The sequence below is a fragment of the Canis lupus genome, chromosome 1 (assembly GCF_011100685.1).
Source record: "Canis lupus familiaris isolate Mischka breed German Shepherd chromosome 1, alternate assembly UU_Cfam_GSD_1.0, whole genome shotgun sequence".
Taxonomy (NCBI): Eukaryota; Metazoa; Chordata; class Mammalia; order Carnivora; family Canidae; genus Canis; species Canis lupus.
This window is the reverse complement of record NC_049222.1, coordinates 50,138,215-50,158,521: the sequence shown is the minus strand read 5'-3', so window position 1 is coordinate 50,158,521 and position 20,307 is coordinate 50,138,215. Positions and strand designations below refer to the sequence as shown.

General features: G+C 41.0%; 1 protein-coding gene and 1 long non-coding RNA gene across 7 annotated transcripts in view; one reads left to right on the top strand and one right to left on the bottom strand.

Moving 5' to 3' along the window:
- The window catches only part of MAP3K4 (mitogen-activated protein kinase kinase kinase 4), a 111,738-nt gene extending 98,540 nt beyond the window's left edge, over positions 1-13,198 (bottom strand). For all 5 annotated transcript variants that reach the window (XM_038526498.1, XM_038526501.1, XM_038526499.1 and 2 more), the window contains exon 1: positions 12,858-13,198. In XM_038526498.1, coding sequence (XP_038382426.1) covers positions 12,858-13,012 — 155 coding nt within the window. In that variant the 5' untranslated portion in view covers positions 13,013-13,198. The remainder of the gene's footprint in view (positions 1-12,857) is intronic.
- Positions 13,199-13,509: 311 nt separating this feature from the next.
- LOC111095918 lies at positions 13,510-19,138 on the top strand. 2 transcript variants are annotated; one of them, XR_005353769.1, is made up of 4 exons: positions 13,510-13,886; positions 14,146-14,294; positions 17,363-17,587; positions 18,235-19,137. It is a non-coding gene; the product is annotated as an uncharacterized LOC111095918 (long non-coding RNA). The 2 variants fall into 2 exon arrangements; XR_005353768.1 differs by having other exon boundaries at positions 13,510-14,294; positions 18,235-19,138.
- Positions 19,139-20,307: the final 1,169 nt, after the last annotated feature.

Sequence of the window (20,307 nt, the reverse complement as noted above, 5' to 3'; positions counted from 1 at the left end):
CAAATAGCTGTGTTACATTATACAACAAAAAATATTATATAAAAATTTAAAATAAAACAACCTGAGGAACTTACCAGGTCCTGCCTAATTGGTCAACTAGTCTCTTTCATTTCTGTATTATCAAATTCTGCCAACAGCCTATATAGTTGCTTCCCCATTATAAAAAAATTCACTATGTAAAATTCTGTACTTAAAGAACAGTAGACTATAACTAAAAAAATATATACACATGCTCTTTGATACAGCAATTAAATTTTCAGAATCTTATCCTAATAAAACATCCTGGATGCACATGAAGATTGAGCTAAAAAAAATGCTCATAACTTTATAATAGCAAAAGAAATGGAAACACCCTGAAAGTCCAACAAAGGATTGGTTAAATTAATTAAGATCACAAACGGCTTCCTGGAATAGAAACATCAGAAAACAATCAGCGGGAGTCAGCACCCAGCTTGCTACGAAACAAAGGTTCCCACTGGTAGACTGAAATTATGCTAAATTTTATGTAATTAAAAATCACCACACCCCACTTTTTTCTACCCCATCCTACTTCCCTTTTATTCCTTGTGAATTTATCAGGATCTTGTGGAAGCCAGCAGCTTCTTCTGTATATATACTACCATATATATCACATTAAGTTTAAAAATAGAAAGAGTTGGGGGCAGCCCCGGTGGCGCAGCGGTTTAGCGCCGCCTGCAGCCCAGGGCGTGATCCCGGAGACCCGGGATCGAGTCCCACGTCAGGCTCTCTGTGTGGTGCCTGCTTCTCCCTCTGCCTGTGTCTCTGCCTCACTCTCTCTCTCTCTCTCTCTCTCTCTGTCTCTATGAATAAATAAAATAAAATCTTTAAAAAAAAAATAGAGTTGGGCACCTGGGTGAGTCAGTTGGTTAAGCGTTCAACTCTTGATTTCAATGATCCTCTGGATAGTGGAATACAGCCCCATGTCAGGCTTTGTGCTCAGTGTAGAGTCTGCCTAAGGTTCTCCCCATCTGCCCAGGCACCTGCTTGAGCTCTGACTCTCTCTTTCAAATAAATACAAATAAAATATTTTTTACAAAATAGCAAGAGTCAAGACCTCCCCATATTTCACTGACTTTAAAACATACATTTTTCCACATTTTAACATCTCTAATATTACACTGCTTCCTACAACTGATACAAAATGCACTGTGTCATAGTATAATTGCAATATTTTTTCCTTCATGATATATAAAATTATACTGCATCTTACAATCAAGGGCATCTTATATTTGATGAAATACTACTCTTTAAAAGCTCATTTCAAGAAATTAAATAGACAAACATTAGGCAGCTAAAAATGGCAGCTCTCTATTCAGGAGCAAAAGCACCAAAATAAGTATGAACCAGAGCAATTTTTTAAAAAGAGAAAAAACTTTCTTTAGTGTTTAAGAGTCTATAAAAATTATGTCCAGATATTCACAATTAAATAAACTACTTCAAACTATTCGGTGCAAACTATTCAGTGCAATATTATAAATAAAACACACAGTGAGCTGGGCACTTACACACATCTCTTGTGATAAATGTTCAATCTCATCTGAGCCCTGTGCTCCTGGATGAGAGCAAAGAGTAAGAAACCCTCACCCTTATGTGCTCCAAACAATGACTAACCTGAAGGGCCACCATGTCCTTACATATGAGAAAATAAGACCCACCTCCATCTTCCTCCATGACTCCCATGTTTCATAAAATGAGTTTTCTCCCTCCTCTCTGAGACATTCTCCATTAATGAACATTCCCACACTGCCTCAATTGCCTTATTACTATGTCCTTTGTTATTTAAGAAAGCAAAAGTTTCTCAGTGTAGGAAAGGTCCTTCACAATCATGCTACTCCTAATATTTACTTTTAAAATCTTTACTGTCACTTTGGTCAAATATATATTTCAAATATCACTTTTGGACATTCCATAATCCTATCTTAACTGAAGTGTTCAAACTCCTGACAATTTTGATATTTTGCCTTCCCAAAATTAAATCCTTAAATGGTTTTTTTTTTTTTTTTAGACCTAAAACTGTCTTTTTTAGATTTCCCATGGGGGTCTTGGAAAATCACAAAGGATTTGTTTTCTCATGTTGTAAAAGGAGAGGTGCTAGAAATAATTTGGTTTATTTGATGTGTTACTATTGATGAGATACCAAATCAGAGCAGATGCTTAGATTAAATCTGTCTGGGCTAAGATGTCATAAATATTTCAAAAATGGTTTGCTGTACGAGAAGTTCCTACAGAACTGTCAATGCCTGCACTGTCCATTACACACTTGCATTTATCAGGGTGCTGGAGTTAACCTGTTGGATATTAGACAACAGCTATATTCTCAGGCATAATTGCATTATGTTTCCTATATTGTTCACTTAGTCACAACTGCTTAAATTTGAATCTAGGATCTTCTAGGCCAGTGGTTCTCAAGTAGAAATGGATTATCACCTATCTATGCAGCTTTATACACACACACAGAAGTTTAAGACCTATTCCAGATTTACAGAATCTCTTTACCTAATATTCTTGATATATTCTTGGTATATTCTAACTATACATTTAGTATATTGTTGGTGTATTATGTCAAAACTATTATAGGTCTTATCTGAAGATCTTTTCTCTCTGTAAAGTTTATGTGGTTTCCATTTTCATAAATTAGACAACATATCCACTCTTTCTTGACAGTAGAGTTAATCATTATGTTTATAAATATTCTGTCTAAAGATTTTTGGATCTTTATCTTGTTTTGCATGTCACAGAAACAATCAAATTTTGTCAAATGCCTTAATCTTATCATGGTTTCCAACTGGATCTTACACTTCTGAAAATTAGCGATAAATTAACCAGTCATTTTTAAGTCTTCCATTACCTACAGATAGGTTTTTGTTTTACTCTGTTGTTTCCCTGAAAGCAACTTGTGATCCTATCTTGGCAAGAAGGTGGATGCATAAAACTGCTAACTGAACATCGAACAGAGCCAGAACTGCCTAGGACAGAATGCACTGATGAAGGGTGACTGTGGGTTTTATTTGGAATACTCCTGCTGTACTAACATCTTATTTTCTGAATCTATAAGGAAACTTTTTCTCTTAAGCTATCTCTAACTCACAACAATTTAGTAGACTATGCTTTTGTAATGGAGATTATCCACTGTATTTTATCTTTAACATTAGTATGAGTAAAATAACTTAGTACCTTCCAAAAAGAAATGCTGCAATGTCTCAAGAATCTTAAAACTTAAAATATCGGGATCCCTGGGTGGCGCAGCGGTTTAGCGCCTGCCTTTGGCCCAGGGCGTGATCCTGGAGACCCGGGATCGAATCCCACATCGGGCTCCTGGTGCATGGAGCCTGCTTCTCCCTCTGCCTATGTCTCTGCCTCTCTCTCTCTCTGTGTGACTATCATAAATAAATAAAAAATAAATAAATAAATAAATAAATAAATAAATAAATAAATAAATAAAACTTAAAATATCTTATGACCTAGTAATCTACCTTAGAGAAATGACCTAAAATACTGAAAAGTTTATATAAAGATTTTTTATCACGTCATGGGAAGTGGAAACATGTATTATAAAACAATTCAAGAACAATTAGTTCAATTATGGCATATACATGAACAGAATACTGTTTGTCATTAAATATATTTATGCCATAGAAAGATGCTTATGACATGGTAGCTTTTCAAGTTAAACTGTATGGAGAAAAAATGTATATATATACATGTGTGTATATACGTGTGTGTGTGTGTGTGTATTTCGCACACATAAACCCAGGAAATCAAACCCCTAATCAAAATGTTAATGGTAACTATATTTAGGTGGTAAGATTATCGTTGGTTATTTTCTTTATACTTTTCAGATTCTTCAGATTCTTCCGTAATAGACATGTGCCGCTTTTATAATCTGGAAAGTTTCTAGTTGATTAAGTTAGTTTTATTAATCAAATTTTATTTGCTTTTCTGAGGCAGCTGCTAGATCAATCTGAAAAACATTACTCTTAAATACAGCATGCAACCTTTTAAAAAATGAACAGTACTGACCTAAGTTATAAAGACATGTCCAGTTAAATAAACAACTAAAAAGAACTTCCAAAGAAAAACACTGAACTGTGCCCACTAACCCAAACAAGTCAATCAGTAGTGCCACACTTCTGATTCTAGGAGCATGGTTTATGTCCCACCAAGGGCCATTCAGAATTCCAAACACCTTTAGGAATAATATGCAAAAATAAATCAAGTAATTGAAGCAAAAGAAAGAACTTGGAAAAATCAGGTCCTCAAATCCTTTTTCTTCCTTCTATGACTTCTGCAGACAAAGAAAAAACAAACGTTTCTTCAATAATGCAGATGATTGCAGCTATTTTTAAAAGTAGGTAGTTTCTAAGCATATGTGATGGCTTTTTAAGAAAATTAATTACAATGGACTTCCCTTTTCTCAACTTAAACCAAAAAGTAAGGAAGAAAAGAGAACTGTAACCATGATAACTACTATTGACTGGGTAACTTTATATAAAAGGCCATTATTTCCCTGAATCTGAACAACCTAGAAAGTAGGTGCTACTATTACTTCTGTTTCTCAATTGAGGAATGGAGTCTGAGAAAGGCTCTATACATCCCAAAAACATACAGCTAAAAATCAAAGGTAAGATTCCAAGTCCATCTGTGTAATACCAAACCCACGCTCTATCCAATACAGTCACCAACTCCAACATCCAATAGGTATGAGCTGAAAGCCGACTGAGTGTCAGATGCAGTACCAGGAACCGGGTTATAAAAATGAGCAAATCAACGTCCCTGCCTGCATGGAGTTTAATGTCTCCTTGTTGCCAGGGCACAAGAGACAGACCTTCACACTCTCGGTGGCAAAGTACAAGGGCCATGCAGACTTATAGCAGAAGGATCTCATTTAATCCAGGGGAGAGGAGGCGGCGGTCCAGGAAAGTTTGACTCAAGTAAGTGACGGTTGACAGAAGACGGAGAGTGAGAGGAATGATTAACAAGATAAAGAGGGAAGAGCAAAAGACAACTCTCCAGGTCATCTCCTCTCAAAAATATACTTCACAGCACTGAAGACTGCTGTGTACACAAGTACACACATGCATGCATACACGTGCACACACGGCAGGGAAAACGGGGTTTTTTTCTCCCTTTCGGGCCCACTCTACTTGAAAAAAATTTAAATACAAATTTAAATTTTTTTTAATTTTTTAATTTTAAATTAAAATTAAATTTTTTTAAATTTAAATACAAATTAGTGTTTTAGAGAAAAATAGTCTAAGATACTCTTGTATTTCAACCCCGAGTTTACTCTAAAATTAATTCTAAATTCTAAACTAACTTTTACAGTTCCTGTGTTTTAAGGATAAGCAATGGAGAGAACAGCTCTGAGCAGCAAGGGTGAAATGCACTCTTATTCCTGCCTTTGGGAAATAATGCTGTTTTCAAGAAGAAATACTCAGATCCTAACCTTGCCCAGCTTCTTCAATATTATCAATTAGTGGATAAGTACTGTGCCATTCTCCTGATTCAATCTAAAGGGACAAAGTACAATAGGACATGTTTTTATTTTTAGTAGAGCCATGTTTTTCAAAATGAGGGTCACAACCTATTTGTGGGTACTAAAATCAATTTAATGGATCATGGTGAACAATTTTTTAAATATGACAGAACAGAATTATCAGAGTGTATCATATATTACAAGGCCAAACATTATTTGATAAATTTTTACTTCACTTATATAGCATATACATACTATTGTAAAATTTCTTACTGTACATCACAGTCATAGCCAGAGTTCAATATTGCCACCCCAGAAGAGAAATTACAACCTTACTGTCTGCTTAATCTAAAGGCTGAGCACAGAAAAGAATAGCAAGATAAATAAAAAGGTCTCAGCATTGGTTCTTTATTTTATGAACTTAAAATTTTCACAGGGCAGCAGGGGCAGAGGTTTGTACGAGTTGGAATTTTTCTGGGGGGGAGGAGACTGTATTTTTTTTCTGAAAATGAATCGTTCATCACTGCTGTATCCTGTAAAGTCTAATTAATCCAGAAAATATAGTATTCCACAGTTGCCAGGTAACTAGTCACGTGGGTGTGAGCTGATGCTGGGCTAGGCACAGGCAGTCAGGTGGCCGAAAGTACCTTTAGCTTTGACCCTAACCCGGGTAGCAAGGTGTGACATGAAAGAAAGGGAAGCAAGAGCCTGGAGACTTGGAGAAGCCTGGAGACCTTGGGGAAACAGCAGCCTCTCTAGGTTGCTTTACTCTTCTCTAAAATACACAGCTGGGTTCCAAATTCCCTTCCAGCTCCAATTACTATAATTCTATAAGCAATTGCTGAGAGGTTAGACTAAATAAATATTAACAGTCCTACGACCCATAAGACTTACACTGTAAGTACTTAATTCCTTCTTTGAATAACAGCTAGAGAAAAACCTACATTTTTATGTTCCTACGTAAAAAAAGCTTTAGAATTTTTAATGGTACAATAAAAATAATGCATGTATTAAATTTTCTTCCAAAATATTCTCACTGACAGAGTAAAAAGGTTGACAATTTCTATTAATTTCACATCTCTAAACTAGCTATCCTCTAATAAGCCCTATTCAGAGCATTGTACACTTCAGCAGTATCCTCAAATAGCCTGCTCACATGCACAAAAAGCTTTCACTGAAAACATCAAATCTGATCAGCTTTAAAGCTTAGTATCCACTTTTCTCCACAGAAGGCTTATTTCTTCTGAAATTATGCTGAAATGAAATCCACTTATGAAATGCTTTTGAAAGAATGCCTAATATATTCTTAATAGCTTTCTCTGCTACTTTATAAATGTTTGGCATCCAAATGATCCATGAGACTAATACTTCTACTGATGTCTGCAAATTATGACAAATGAATGTTCTCATAGGTTAAAAAAATATATATATCATTTTGCCTAGGCTGTTAGTGAATAAATACCTAAAGGCAAATTGCACTCCATCACATGAGTCTGAGGTCTGTGGGAAATACAAGAATATACCTACCACACCTATTTTTCAAAGGAATAATATTCCTTTTAAATACAGTGGTTTTGCATTTTGCCTCTTAAGGAGGGGGAAACATTTTAATATAACATACATGATGAAGATACAGTCATAGATTCTAAACAGTACCACTACAAATATGAAAGACTATCATAAAGCAAGCCCTTTGTTTTGTCACTGCTGCTGTTACTATTTCTAATCTACAGATTCTGTTACCCAGGATGAATTAAATAATTAAAGCAAACCATCTCAATATAGTCAGCTCAGTTAGTTCATAGATATTAAAAACATTTGAAAAAAGAAAATTTAAGTAGTTAAAATAATTCAAAATTTGGCAACCACATTCTCTTTCTATAAAACGTAGACTCTCATCAATTTCAACTTTAGTAACAATTCAAAGTAAGGACATTTAAAAGTATAAACATACTAGTTAAGAATTTGGGCTCTATAGTTAGCTTTTGATTATAAAATAATAACATGTAACACATTAACTATAAAATATTTTAGGAAACAATTAGTATGTATCCTTTCTATCTTTTCTATGCACATATACACTTTTTAAAATGGGATCATATTGAGCTTAGCTAGGATTAAGAACCCTAACTCACCTCATTCAGAGTTTAAGCAAAAACAGAGAATCTATTTAACTCACATATCAAATCAAGAAAAAAATGGAAGTGAATCTAGCATAAAAGGAAATTGGCCAAAGTGCTCTTCTGGCCTCTCTGCCTTTTCTCTGGGGGCTGATGTTATTGTCTGAGGCCAAACTACTTCTCCATGAGCCTTACTACAGCTTCAGAGAGCTAGCTCCAAGCTCAGAACTCTACATTATATATATTTTAGTTATTAAAAAGAGCATTGCTCTCCTCCAGTGCCAATTCTAAAACCCAGGAAAGAATCCTAATGACTTGGCTTGGGTCGAGTGTCCATCCTTACATAGGCCAGAGCATGTAGGAAGAGGCCATGTCCAATGTGAACCAAGGAGCTAGAGCTGACAGGGAAAGAAAGATGACAATGGAGGAGAGGGAGGACAAAGGAGGAGATATTGGTGAAGACGGACGTAACCGGTGGAGAAATATAGACCACCTGAGCAGCCACCTCAAGTCTTGGGTACCACGTTCTGCAAATACTGTTTTTATCATCTGTTCTCAATGAACACAGTGGTGAGTATGTACACATCAGAACTACTTGAGAATCTTTTAAAAACTGGATACTCAGGTCCCATTTACCTATAAAAACTTTTCTTTATAGGTTTTCTGGCATGAGCATTTGTTCATGTCACTGAATAGTCCTTAAAAACATGGTTTTTAATAGCTGCACAGAATTCTAATGTGGTTCTAATTTATTTTCATTTAATGATTTAAATCCAGAAAAACCACATACCATCATGATATTTTTTTGAACATAATACAAGAGTCAAAAAGCATTTTATGAAAGCACCAACCACTGATCTCTGCCACACCTTTCTCAGAAACTATGCCACAGGATTCTTTCTGGGGGGTGCTGACAGGGGGATGGATTAAGGGGTGGGTGGAGATAGTTGTGACCTTCTGAGACTTAACACTAGTAAAAATCTAGCACTGAGACTTAACCACTAGTAAAAATCTAGCACTTGTAAAAATCTAGACATTAAGAAATATCTTTAAGGAACAAAGATACAATATGCTTCAAAGTATAGCCAGAAGAGCAAGGTCTGTTACAATCTGATTAAAGTAAGACTGAAGATTATAAACAAACACTATCACCCAACTAATGGAGGGAAGTTAATGACAAGATGGGAAAAAAAGCAGCCTCTCAAATCTAAGGAAATGAAAGCCTAAGAAGTAAGACTTTGTCACATGCCTCTCACACTAGAAGAGGGTGCATCTGATGGGGATGCAAGCCAACCTTCCTTAGCAACATTAGTCGCTAAGATCATTCAGCGAATTTTCCTTGCTGATGTCATGTTCACCAATCAATTTCTCAATTATACTGTAGCTTTCTATAGTCAAGAGAATAATACACTAGCCCACCAGATGTAGACAAAGCTGAGACAGAGACGAGGCACAGCACCTAGACCTTGCTTATCTTATCCTGCCAAGGGAATGCCAGCTCAAAAAGACCCACAGCAGTCATTGCCCAAACTGCTTTTCTGACATTTCTTCTATTTTCTCTTTAAAGAAACTATTTCGGGGATCCCCGGGTGGCGCAGCGGTTTGGCGCCTGCCTTTGGCCCAGGGATCCTGGAGACCCGGGATCGAGTCCCACGATGCATGGAGCCTGCTTCTCCCTCTGCCTATGTCTCTGCCTCTCTTTCTCTCTCTCTCTTTCTGTGACTGTCATAAATAAATAAAAATTAAAAAAAAAATTAAAGAAATTATTTCCAATGGCCTACTGACTGGCAACATGCAGGTGTCTTTAAAAAGCATACATACCACCCGGTCAAATAAGAAAGCGGAGACAACAGAATGCTATGAGCTAAAAGACAATCATTGAGGAATGAGGAATTATTAAGTAACAGGAAGTTATTAAAGCAAATGTATCCAGTAAGCAATCAAGACCTTATATCCCCAAGTTTCAGGTAGAGCTCAGAACAAGATTTACAAGATACCAAGAGAAGACCTGTGAAGGAAGCAGAAGCAACTTCTAATAATATAACGATTAAAGGGAACCACAAAGTCCTTCTTGAGAAGACAAGCTGTCCCCATTTCAGAACATGAAAGAGCAAGCTTCTGCCATCACTGAAGCCCTTTGTTACCGCTGGCTGCATGGTCACTGCTTCTGTGCCCCCACGCCGCCCCCGCTAATGGGATCTAATGTTGTCATGGTCTCAGGCCACACCCAGCACTGATGCTGCCCAGGCAGTCTGCAGCTGCACCATAAGGTGGATTTCGCTAGGTAGAATAGGTGACATCCAATGACAAGACTGAAATATGTTGGCTCAAAGGAGACATTCAAGTTGAGAGAGAGATCAAATCGCCCAGGAATGACAGGATATTCAAGTACTTTTACTAGTGAAGCCCATTTTTTTTTTTCAAATGAACTTAAAAGAACCATCTTCTTAAATAATTAGTAAATCAAAGTACCTTGATTTTTAAAAAAAAAGGTATTTTTAAGCTAAAGTAACATGTATTTTTCAAAGTCAGTAAGTGAGAACAATGAGGCTATTTTAATATAAACATTTTAAATGAAAAGTTACAGATAAGAGCAGTCTTTTATCAGCCTTAACATCCAAGTTCTGTTGTTTTTTTTTTAAGTACAGATTCAAGAAATCACAGAAGTAAATTGTTCCAAATTATTTTTAATAGCTCTCCTTGTAATCTCAGGATCCTCCTACAAATGACCCAGAAGCTTGAAAAAGAAATTATAAGAAATGTTTACTTCTAAGTTATATCACTAATAACTGCTACCCTTACAATTCTTTATCATAAATAAGGACAAGAAGTAGCCACGACGGACAATCAGAAGTAAAACTACAATAGAGTACTACCACCTCTCAACCTGTTTTGTGTTCCTCGGTGATTGCCTAACTCTCACGTCAGCATGCACCAAACAGATGTGCTGGGCTGGCACCTGCCACAGTGATGCACTGGCCAACATGTGTAGGCCTGCATCCTACAAAAGACCTGTGCCTTAGAGCAGCCTTCCTAATCAATGACACGTTAATATACAGTACGTGAACAAAGACGGCAGAAGGAGTTTTATTCGGTCTGTCCCAAAACCAGTTAATCTGGTAGCATAAATCACACTTTTGGTCTCCGGTGTTAAAATGCGGCATCTATCATTTTGAACGTGCATACTGAGCTTCTTTAAAATAGTTACAAACACAAATAAGAGAAATTCAAATAAACAGTCGCAGAACCCCTAGAGCAGCATCTTTTACTGATGATCCACAGGAAGTTTGTCAGAGGTCGGCTCTGTGTATGGAAGAGGTGGTGGCGATAATGAGAGTGAGTATAAAAGACAAAATCACAGCTTGGCCAAGTAATCTGTTTTACAGATTTGCTATTGTAAAATTAACTATAATGTTGCTAAGAAAGATATTTCTAAGATCTTCTTGTTCTGTACACTGCTGTTCACTTAAAGTTGGATGAAGCCCATTTATCCTGACCTATTTTTATTATAACAAAGAAAGGCAACCTGACTTGGAAAAAAAAAAAAAAAAAAAAAACACCAAGGTTTCTTTTTATCCTTGGGGAAAGTGATTGTTCAGCACATTTCCACTCCACTCCACCCTTCTTACTTTCACCTAAGAAGGTTCATGTCTACTTATTTCCAAAGTACCGTTACACTGATTTATAACCTCTGATCTGTCCGTTTGGGTAATAAAATCACGCCTCTTCTTCAAGGTGTTTACGGGTGTGCAGCCGGACTTGTGTTCAACTAGCTGTGAAAGCTTAGACAAAACACAGCAGAACCTTTGTGCCTCAGTTTACTCATTCGTAAAACAGAGATAACAGGACCTATCTCACGGGGTGGCTGTAAAAATTAAGGAAGCAAAGCAAATGGCACATTTTAAGCAGTCAATAAGTGTCCTTCTTATTCTTCTTAAAAACTTAAGTCAAAACGCTCAAAGATAATCTACTAAGGGATGTTGTATACAATAAGGTATTCTGGCAACACGTCTAAAAACGTTAGACGGATTTCGCAAGGAACAAAACGTGTTCTCTTTACACCCTGCAATATGATTTAGAGAAGCTGTTCCTTAAAAGTCCACAGAAGTATCTCAGAATTCTAGGAAAACGAAGAACGAAGTTTTTTCCGCAGCTTATAAAAATAAAATCTGTTTGAACTGACTGGGTCGACAAGCAAGAATACGGTTTCTGTGTTCGGGGCTAACCAAATTTAAACTTTTTTTTTTTTTTTTTTTTTTTTTTTTTTAAGCAGGAAAAACAAAGAGGACGCTTTTTTGCCGTATTCCTGGAAGTACTGAGCAAGACAGGAAGATTCAAGAGGAACTCTGCAAGTATTTCCATTATAAGGGACAGGGGGCAGCAGTTTGCAAGTTTAACTCTGGGATGCGAAGGACGGGCTAAGAGGACAGTGGAACAGAACAAACGTAAGCACATGAGAAGAGGTAAATCCTTGGGTATGGGGAGTCTGACTTCCCAATCAGGAAGAAAGAAAGAAAGAAAGAAGGAAAAAAAAAAAAACCGACATAAAATTCATGAGCAAGAGTGTCTCAGGAACGGAATGCAACAAATGCTCTGGGGACCGAAGTTCCATCTTAGGAGCTTCAGGCGGTTGCAAAGTTTCAGAGCAAGCAGCCCTGCACTTTGTGTGCGGGCACGTGCGGGCGACGCTGTGCAGCTCGCACGCCGCCAGCCGAGGCGGTAAGGGGCCCGCGGGGAGAAGCCGGCCCGGCCGCCCGCACAGACCCAGCGCAGTTCCCACCGGAGAGACGGCGGCGAGGCGAGGCGAGGCGAGGCGAAGCGGAGGGCGGGGGGGCGGGGGTTGCAGAAGGAGGGCAGCGGGCCGCAGGGCCACGGGCTGCGCGCGTCGGCTCCGCAGGCGTCCGCTCGGGTGCTCGCACGCGGGGCGGCGCGGAGGGCGCGCTTCCCTCCGGCCACGCTGCACGCGGTTTCGGCGCGGCCCCCGCCCGCAGGTCGCCGAGGAGGTCGCGGAGGAGGTCGCGGAGGAGGTCGCGGGCCGGCCGCGGTGCCCCGGGTCCCGGAGCTGCACCCCGCCCCGCCCCGCCCCTGCGCTCCCCTCCGTGGCCCGGCCCGGCACCGGGACGCAGCCCTCGCCACCTGGCGGGAAGCGCGGGCCCCCACGCCCCCTCGGCCTCCCGACCCAGTTCCGGCCGGCGCGCCACCCGCTCCTCGCGCCGGGCCGCCGCCGCAGCCCCACTCACCTCGCCGCCCGGCAGCGCTCGGGCTCGGGCTCGGGCTCGGGCTCGGGCTCGGGTCCCGGCGGCGGCGGCGGCGGCTCCTCCATGGCGGCGGCGGCGGGCGTGACGGCGAAGGCGGGCGGGGGGACCAGCTCGGCGGCGGCGGCGGCTTCTCTCATCCGTGCACGGGGCCTCGCATGGCCGCGGCGGGCGGCAAGCTGCAGCCTGGCGCGGGGCACCGGAGCCCCGGAGTGCGGGAGTGACTCGGCTCCGCCTCCGCCTCTAGCCCGCCGCAGGAGCCGCTCGCGCCGCGGCCATCTTGGAAACGGCGACCGGCCAGCGCCGGGCTACGGCGGGCGGCGAGGGACAAGCCTCGGAGGGCGGCGGCGGGCGCGGCGGCGGCGGCGGCGGCGGCGGCGGCGGGCGGGGAGCCCGCGAAGGGAGGAGCGCGGGGAAGGGCCCCGGGGGCCGGCGGCGTGGGCGAGCGAGGGGGCGGCCCGGGACGCTCGTCGGGGCCCCTCGCCCCGGGGTCGCGCCCCGCCGCGCTCGGCTGGTTTCGCTGGGGGCGGGGGGCGGGGGGAGCTGTGCGCGCGGTGCTCCGGGCGGCGGGCGGCGGCTGCAGCAGGCTCCGCAGTAGGCGCTCGCTCCCCGCTCCCCGCTCCCCGCTCCCCGCTCCCCGCGCGGGCCTGCCGGGGGCCCTGGGCACCCACCCGCGAGCCTCGGGTCTCGGGTCCCGAAGAGAAACCGAGGCTCGGGAGACACAGGACCCCGAGGCTACCCTCCTCCTCCAGCGGGCGGGAGCGAACGCGGATCTAACCTGACTCGGTTCCACTCGGTGCTTTTGCATTTGCAGAAGCCCGGGCGGCAGTGCCGGCTGCCCCCGTACGGGAGGCAGGAGTTCTAGAGAGCGTGTCGGACCTCGAGCAACCCTGTTGCAACTCCAGGGCATCCTGGGCCCTTACAGGGGACGCCGGGCTTCACGGCTGCAAGTTGCCCGTCTTTACAGAATTGCCCACCGAGTGCAGAGTTAATTCAAAAGTAGCATCGTTTAAAGTTAAGCATATCTCCGTTCATTCACATGTGCTGGTTTTTAAAAACTTAATTCGGTGGAGCTTGAATCTGTAAAAATGCACGTTTTGAGTAAATGTTGGGAAGAAAACCGGTCCAGGCAGAAAACGCTATAAACAGGGCTATATTTAGAGGCCAGTTGTGAAATTAGCTATATTGCCCTCAGAGTACCTTGCAGAAACTTCTGCTTCCATCTATTTTATCAGGGTCGTCTGTATTGACATTCATTTTATTTATTCAACAGCATTCCTTCAACAGATACTTAGCAAATGCATATATGTGCCAGGATACTGTACTAGGTGCTGAGGCTATAGCAGTGAGCAGAACAGACTAAATCTTTTCCTGGCAGAGCCAACATCCTAGGTAAGAAGAACAGAGAGAGAAGAAAAACAAGTAAGTGAACATATAGCGTATCAGCCAGTGATAACTGCCTTGCAGATCTCAGCTGGGAAAGGAGTTGGAGGGGGAAATCATGTTTTACCAAGGTTGATCAAGGTGATTAAATGATTTGGTTATACAACCAATCTTATTTACTGAATTTCAGATTTTCTTTCAAAATAATTGTATGACCAAGTCAGTTAACTTTATCCTCATTAATTCATATCTAAGCATTTTAATATTGTGGATAAGTCATAGTTCACAAATAATTCCTGAGGACCATCTAAGCCTGGGGCCTATCTTCAGGCCCTCCAAACTTGGACATCTATATTTGATACATAGACCAACATTTGAGAGATGTGTGGTTTGCTGTTTTAATTTCCCCTTGAGGATGCTATTTGAGCATGAGCTAAACGAATTTACACTTGATTGGTCACAGAAGGCATCATGTGTAGAAACCTTAGTAAATAGACTTGTACTGAATATTCAATTTAAGTGCAGTGAAGTTTTCCTTCACTTAAGGGAATTTGGTGATAGGCATCCACATTTTTTTATTACTGTGTTCTCCTCCCTATTCTGTGCCACTTCATGTCAGCGATTCACTATTCCAGATTCCCAGGTACGAGTTGATTTCCTTCCTACTCACACCCACCTCAAACCTGCACCTGCCCATGTCCTCTGACTTGGTGGTGAACTACAGCACCCCTGCTCCATCAGAGTTCTGAATGGCCACGCCCTCAGCCCCCTGACTAGTGGGTCCCCAATCCTGGCAAACTCTACCTCCCCTGTGGAATCCACACACTTGTCTCCATCCACTAGCTCAGACCACCATCCTGTCTCACCTAGATCCCTGTGAGTCTCCAGGCCTCCCCGCCCCTGCTCCTGCACGCACCTCCCAATCCAGTCTGTCCTCACCGTGCAGTCACACTAATCTTTCCAGATCTCAATGCAAACATGTCACCCTCTTACCTAATTCACCGCTGTCAGAATGAAGTCCATAAAGAACCTTTCTGGGTTCTTCAAAATTCCATCGTCTGTACTGTGACTAGGATTGTACCCAAGCAATTCCTATGTTGTCATACCACCCTTTCCACCTGGCCCGTTCTCTTCCAGGGCAGGAGTGAGAGCTGCACACTCTGGCAGGCTTAGAATTGGCATCCATTCAAATGATAATTAAAAAATATTTGTTCAAGAGGGATCTATATCACTTACTAATTCACTGTTGTGTGAAGAAAGCTGAACAAAGTATTTCCCAGCTTTCTGTAATTCTGGTTCTCTTAATTCTCCTTTATAATTTTCTGGGCCAGAACCCTTCTTGGAAGGCATATTACAAGTATTAAATGTTATGTAATGAGATGCATCCCTCACCTGTAAACAGCACTATGCCATATTATTCTTCCATGTTGGTATTCCAAGCCAGTGTGACAACTGATTTTAGTGGAGCCACCATATACACAGGTACACCCAAGACACAAAAATACTCCACAAATATAAATCAGGGACTGACTTTTTGTTATTTTAATTTCCACCTAAGGGTACTCTCTATTTTAGCAGGAACCAAACAAATTAACATGTAAGGCATCATGTAAGGCATCTTGTATAGAAACCTAACGCAACTGGTGCTAAATATTCAATATAAGTGCAGGGATGGCTTACCTCAACCCAGGCCCCCACAACACCCACCCCTTCCAGCCCTCAGATTCCTTTTCTGCCTTCTCCGCTAGAGTGTGTGCTCCTTCACCATAGGATCCTTCTTCTCTTATCCACCTTTCTGTCTCCTAACCACTAAGTGGACAGTGCTGGAAGGAGGTTTCGTCTGGCTGTATCTGGTGCCCAGCACAGTGTTCAACACATACCAAACTAGCAAATACTGTTGCATTCAGGATGCAGGTGTTTTTATTTTGAACGTTAATAAACTACTATTACAATTAGATTTTGTCTCTAAAGTTATCACTGTTGTCACATGACAGATCTCCTTGCCTTTAATCACATTCTCAAAAACAATGACAACACCAGCTACAGAGGAATGCCTCTCACTTTCTGTCCTCAAGACTGACTTCACACGGCCCTTATTAAATTTTCTTACTTTAAAATGAGTTACGGGGCACCTGGGTGGCTCAGTGGTTGAGTGTCTGCCTTTGGCTCAGGTCGTGATCCCCAAGGGAAGCCTACTTCTCCCTCTGCCTATATCTCTGCCTCTCTCTCTGTTGTCTTTTATGAATAAATAAATAAAATAATTAAATAAATAAATAAAAATAAAATGAGTAACAAAAACGAGTTGAAAGATTTTTTTGTGGGTTTTGTTTTTGTTGTATTCATGAGAGAGGGAGGCAGAGACAAAGGCAAAGGGAGAAGCAGGCTCCATGCAGGGAGCCCGAAATGGGACTCCATCCCGGGTCTCCAGGATCAGGCCCTGGGCTGAAGGCGGCGCTAAACTGCTGAGCCACCCAGGCTGCCCATGAGTTGAAAGTTTTAATAAGGATCCAGTTTAGGTTGAACTACACAACACTCTTAACTTTGCTTACCACAAGTTTCAGGCCAATTTGATACATATTACTACCATTATGAAGACTCAAACTAATATATATATATTTTTTCAGTATAAGTACAGTGATGGTCTGCTCCAACTGCCATGTTTATTTATTTACTTAGTTATTTATTATTTATTTATTTAGAGGTTTTTCTATATATGATATATATTTAATATATAACATGTACTAAATATATATATTTAGAGTTTTTGGTTTTGTTTTTTATAACAGAAATGACAAAGACATTCAATGTAAAGGAGATCACTATGGTACCTCAGTATCTGAAAAACCACCCTTTTAATACCTTAGCATCTTATCAGGGCTAGTATATTAGCAGAAAGTCAATATCACAGGTTTTGTTGCAAGCTGTTTCAAAAAGCTGTTGCAAGCTGAATTTTAATGCCAAGCCATGCTATAAATAGAGCCATGTCTCTGTTATAAAAAACAAAAAACAGATTTTGAGGCTGTACCCTTTCTTAATTATTCCGAGCATGGGGCTACACTTAGCTAAGTTCCTCTGTTCCCTGTGGTATTCATGAGCTTTCTACCTAGATTCCTGTGCAAAGCTCGGACAGACATCCCCAGCCAGTCCCTCTCCTGCCATTGGCTCCTTGGCAGCTCCGCCCAGCTCTGCAGAGGCAGAAAGACAGGAGCTCGGACAACCCCAATATGCTCATGACCAGAGAGGGTCGACTCATTTTCACTCCAGCACATACCAAGAAAGTCCAGCTCAAGATACAGCAGTAAAAACTTAACTCCTGTGGAAGAAAACCTAAAGTGAGCATTACACACAAAGATATTTTTTCCATAATAATAATAAAATGACATCTATTTCTACCCACTAGTAAAACACAAAAAATTTTGGATACAAAAGATAATTAGTTACTATACTTTTTAAATGGTCCTTGTAACATTGAAGCTTTGCGCTTTTCTGGTAGATAGTGAGAAGTCAGGTAAAATCACCCCTGATGAGCGATTAGTCTGTTTTTGTGATTTCTCCATCAGGACACAAATCATCCCTTATTTCAGATATTCTCCCCTACACAAACAAAAGGTCTAAAATGAGTCCCCAAGGGCTCTGAATCACTAAAGGATAAAAAGTCACTCTCTTTTTCAATGGTTACAAGACTCATGGGGGGAAGGCATTGTCCTCCAACATGTGAAAAGTTAGACCAGAGAAGAGGATGGGTGCTCCAGAGATCCACAGCATGAAGAGAATGCATTTCCTTCTGGAAGTGTAGACAGCAAAAGTCAGGAGAGCCCACACTTCATCACTGCTCTGACTTTTCCATTCGCTTCTCCAGGGTCCTGTAAGCCGTTAAATCCTTGACAGAGCCCTTCTTGCTAGCCAAAAATGTCTCTCATTGCCCCACTAACACAGCTATAGAACTTGCCTGATCCTCTCCCTTTCGTTCCTCTTTCAGATGTCCAGGTGCAAGCTTTAAGAACTATGAAACCACAAGCTACAGTTCCTAAATGATTCTCTGATCCCTCCAATCCATAAGCATGTACTTCACACATGACATGGAACCAGGCACACAGAAAGGATGACTGGACTAGCAAAGAGCTCCACCAGAGGCTTCTGTTCTTCACTCTCTCCTGCCAAAGCCACTCATTCCAAATGCAGTTCAAGGTTCTCCCAAACCACTCAAAAGACTTTTCTGAGCCCCACCACCAGTCTGTCCTAACATGACAATTGGGTGCTGCCTGCAATGTCCCTGTAACATCTTGAGTGAACCCCTATTTTAGCACTGTCTGCCTCCCTAACTGTGTCCATATATTTGGTTGATTACATGTATCTTTCCTCACCTATGACCTTCTAGAGAGAGCAGGCATTATTTCTTACTATCACTGTCTCTTCAGTGCCTAGAATAACATACTGCATATAGTACATGTTCAGTAAAATGTCTATTCAAAAAAAAGGAGCAGGAAAGAGAATGAATATACGGACAGATGGACAGATGGATAGATGGATGGATCTATTTGGGGAAATAAGCCTAAGATAAAAATTACTGAGGTACACAATGACCCTAAGAAGCATCATAAGGCAGATTTTTAAAAAATGTAATAGATGTTCTAAAGGGTCAGAGACAAAGTGGACACAAGTAAGGAAGAAAAGTTATATAAAAAAATAGACATTCAGTATGGGGGTAAAAGCAATGTTAATTCATATTATGTGAAGATTTAAGTCACAAAAAATTAGAACAGAAATAACCTGGATTCTTATACTGACGATGAAGAATTTTAATGACCCCTTTGGTTGTCTGGCACTTCCTTTATTCCAGTTGAAGAAAAAGAACAGTAGTCATTGATAAATACTAAAATAGAATTTAAGACACTAATTTTTTTTTAATTTTTATTTATTTATGATAGTCACACAGAGAGAGAGAGAGAGAGGCAGAGACATAGGCCAGAGGGAGAAGCAGGCTCCATGCACCAGGAGCCCGACGTGGGATTCGATCCTGGGTCTCCAGGATCGCGCCCTGGGCCAAAGGCAGGCCCTAAACTGCTGCGCCACCCAGGGATCCCCTAAGACACTAATTTTTATTGAAATATGATTCTGATGTACATCGAAAATATTTAGAGCCAATGGACTTATAAACAAGGCCAGAAAGAAGTTTCAAAAAGTCAAAGGCCTATCCTTCTGAAGTTAACATTTTCAGAGTAGTTTTGCAATAACATGAACTCTTTGAATTAAAAACATTCTTCAGGGGCACCTGGATGGGTGGCTCAGTCAGTTAAGTATCCAACTCTTGATTTCAGCTCAGGTCATGCTCTCACAGTCATGGGATCAAGCCCCATGTTGTTGGGCTCCATGCTGGGTGTACAGCTTCCTTAAGAGTCTCTCTCTCCCTTTCCCTCTGCTCCACCCCTTTGTCCCTTTCTCAAAAAAAAAAAAAAAAAAAAAATTCAAAGCCATTTAATATAACCAACTTCTCAGAGCAAGATTTTTCTCTTCACTAATCACAGAAGTATCCAAGTCTTGAATTTCCTGGTTTCATAAGACAGTCATTTCTTGACAACTCTTAATCTTTGGAAATCAATGTTTGTAATAATTCCAAACTTGCCTTCTTAACATGTCTTCCCAATGTTCCCAGATAACACAAAATAAATGTTCAACATTTGAGAAGAGCTATTTTGTGGTTCTCCCCAAAAATGGCAACCAAAAAAAAAAAAAATCCCTAAAAACTTTTTTCCAAATTAATCATCCTCTCCCTTCCACCTCAGACTTGGGTAGTATAGGCTAGAAATGATTCCACACTAGAAGATTTTTCTTACAATGGTTTACTTGACAATTCAGGTTTGATTAGCATAGTTTTGGTTAAACTAATCATAGAATTTGAACTCATGACTTCAGAACATTTTTACTTCACGTACATTACAAAGAATAATCAAAGGATGTTTAAGAAAAGAATGCATAATGGTTAATTCTCCTATTTAAACAAAGGACATTTGTCCATAATGTGTTCACAGCAACCAGGATCATTCACCAGTAT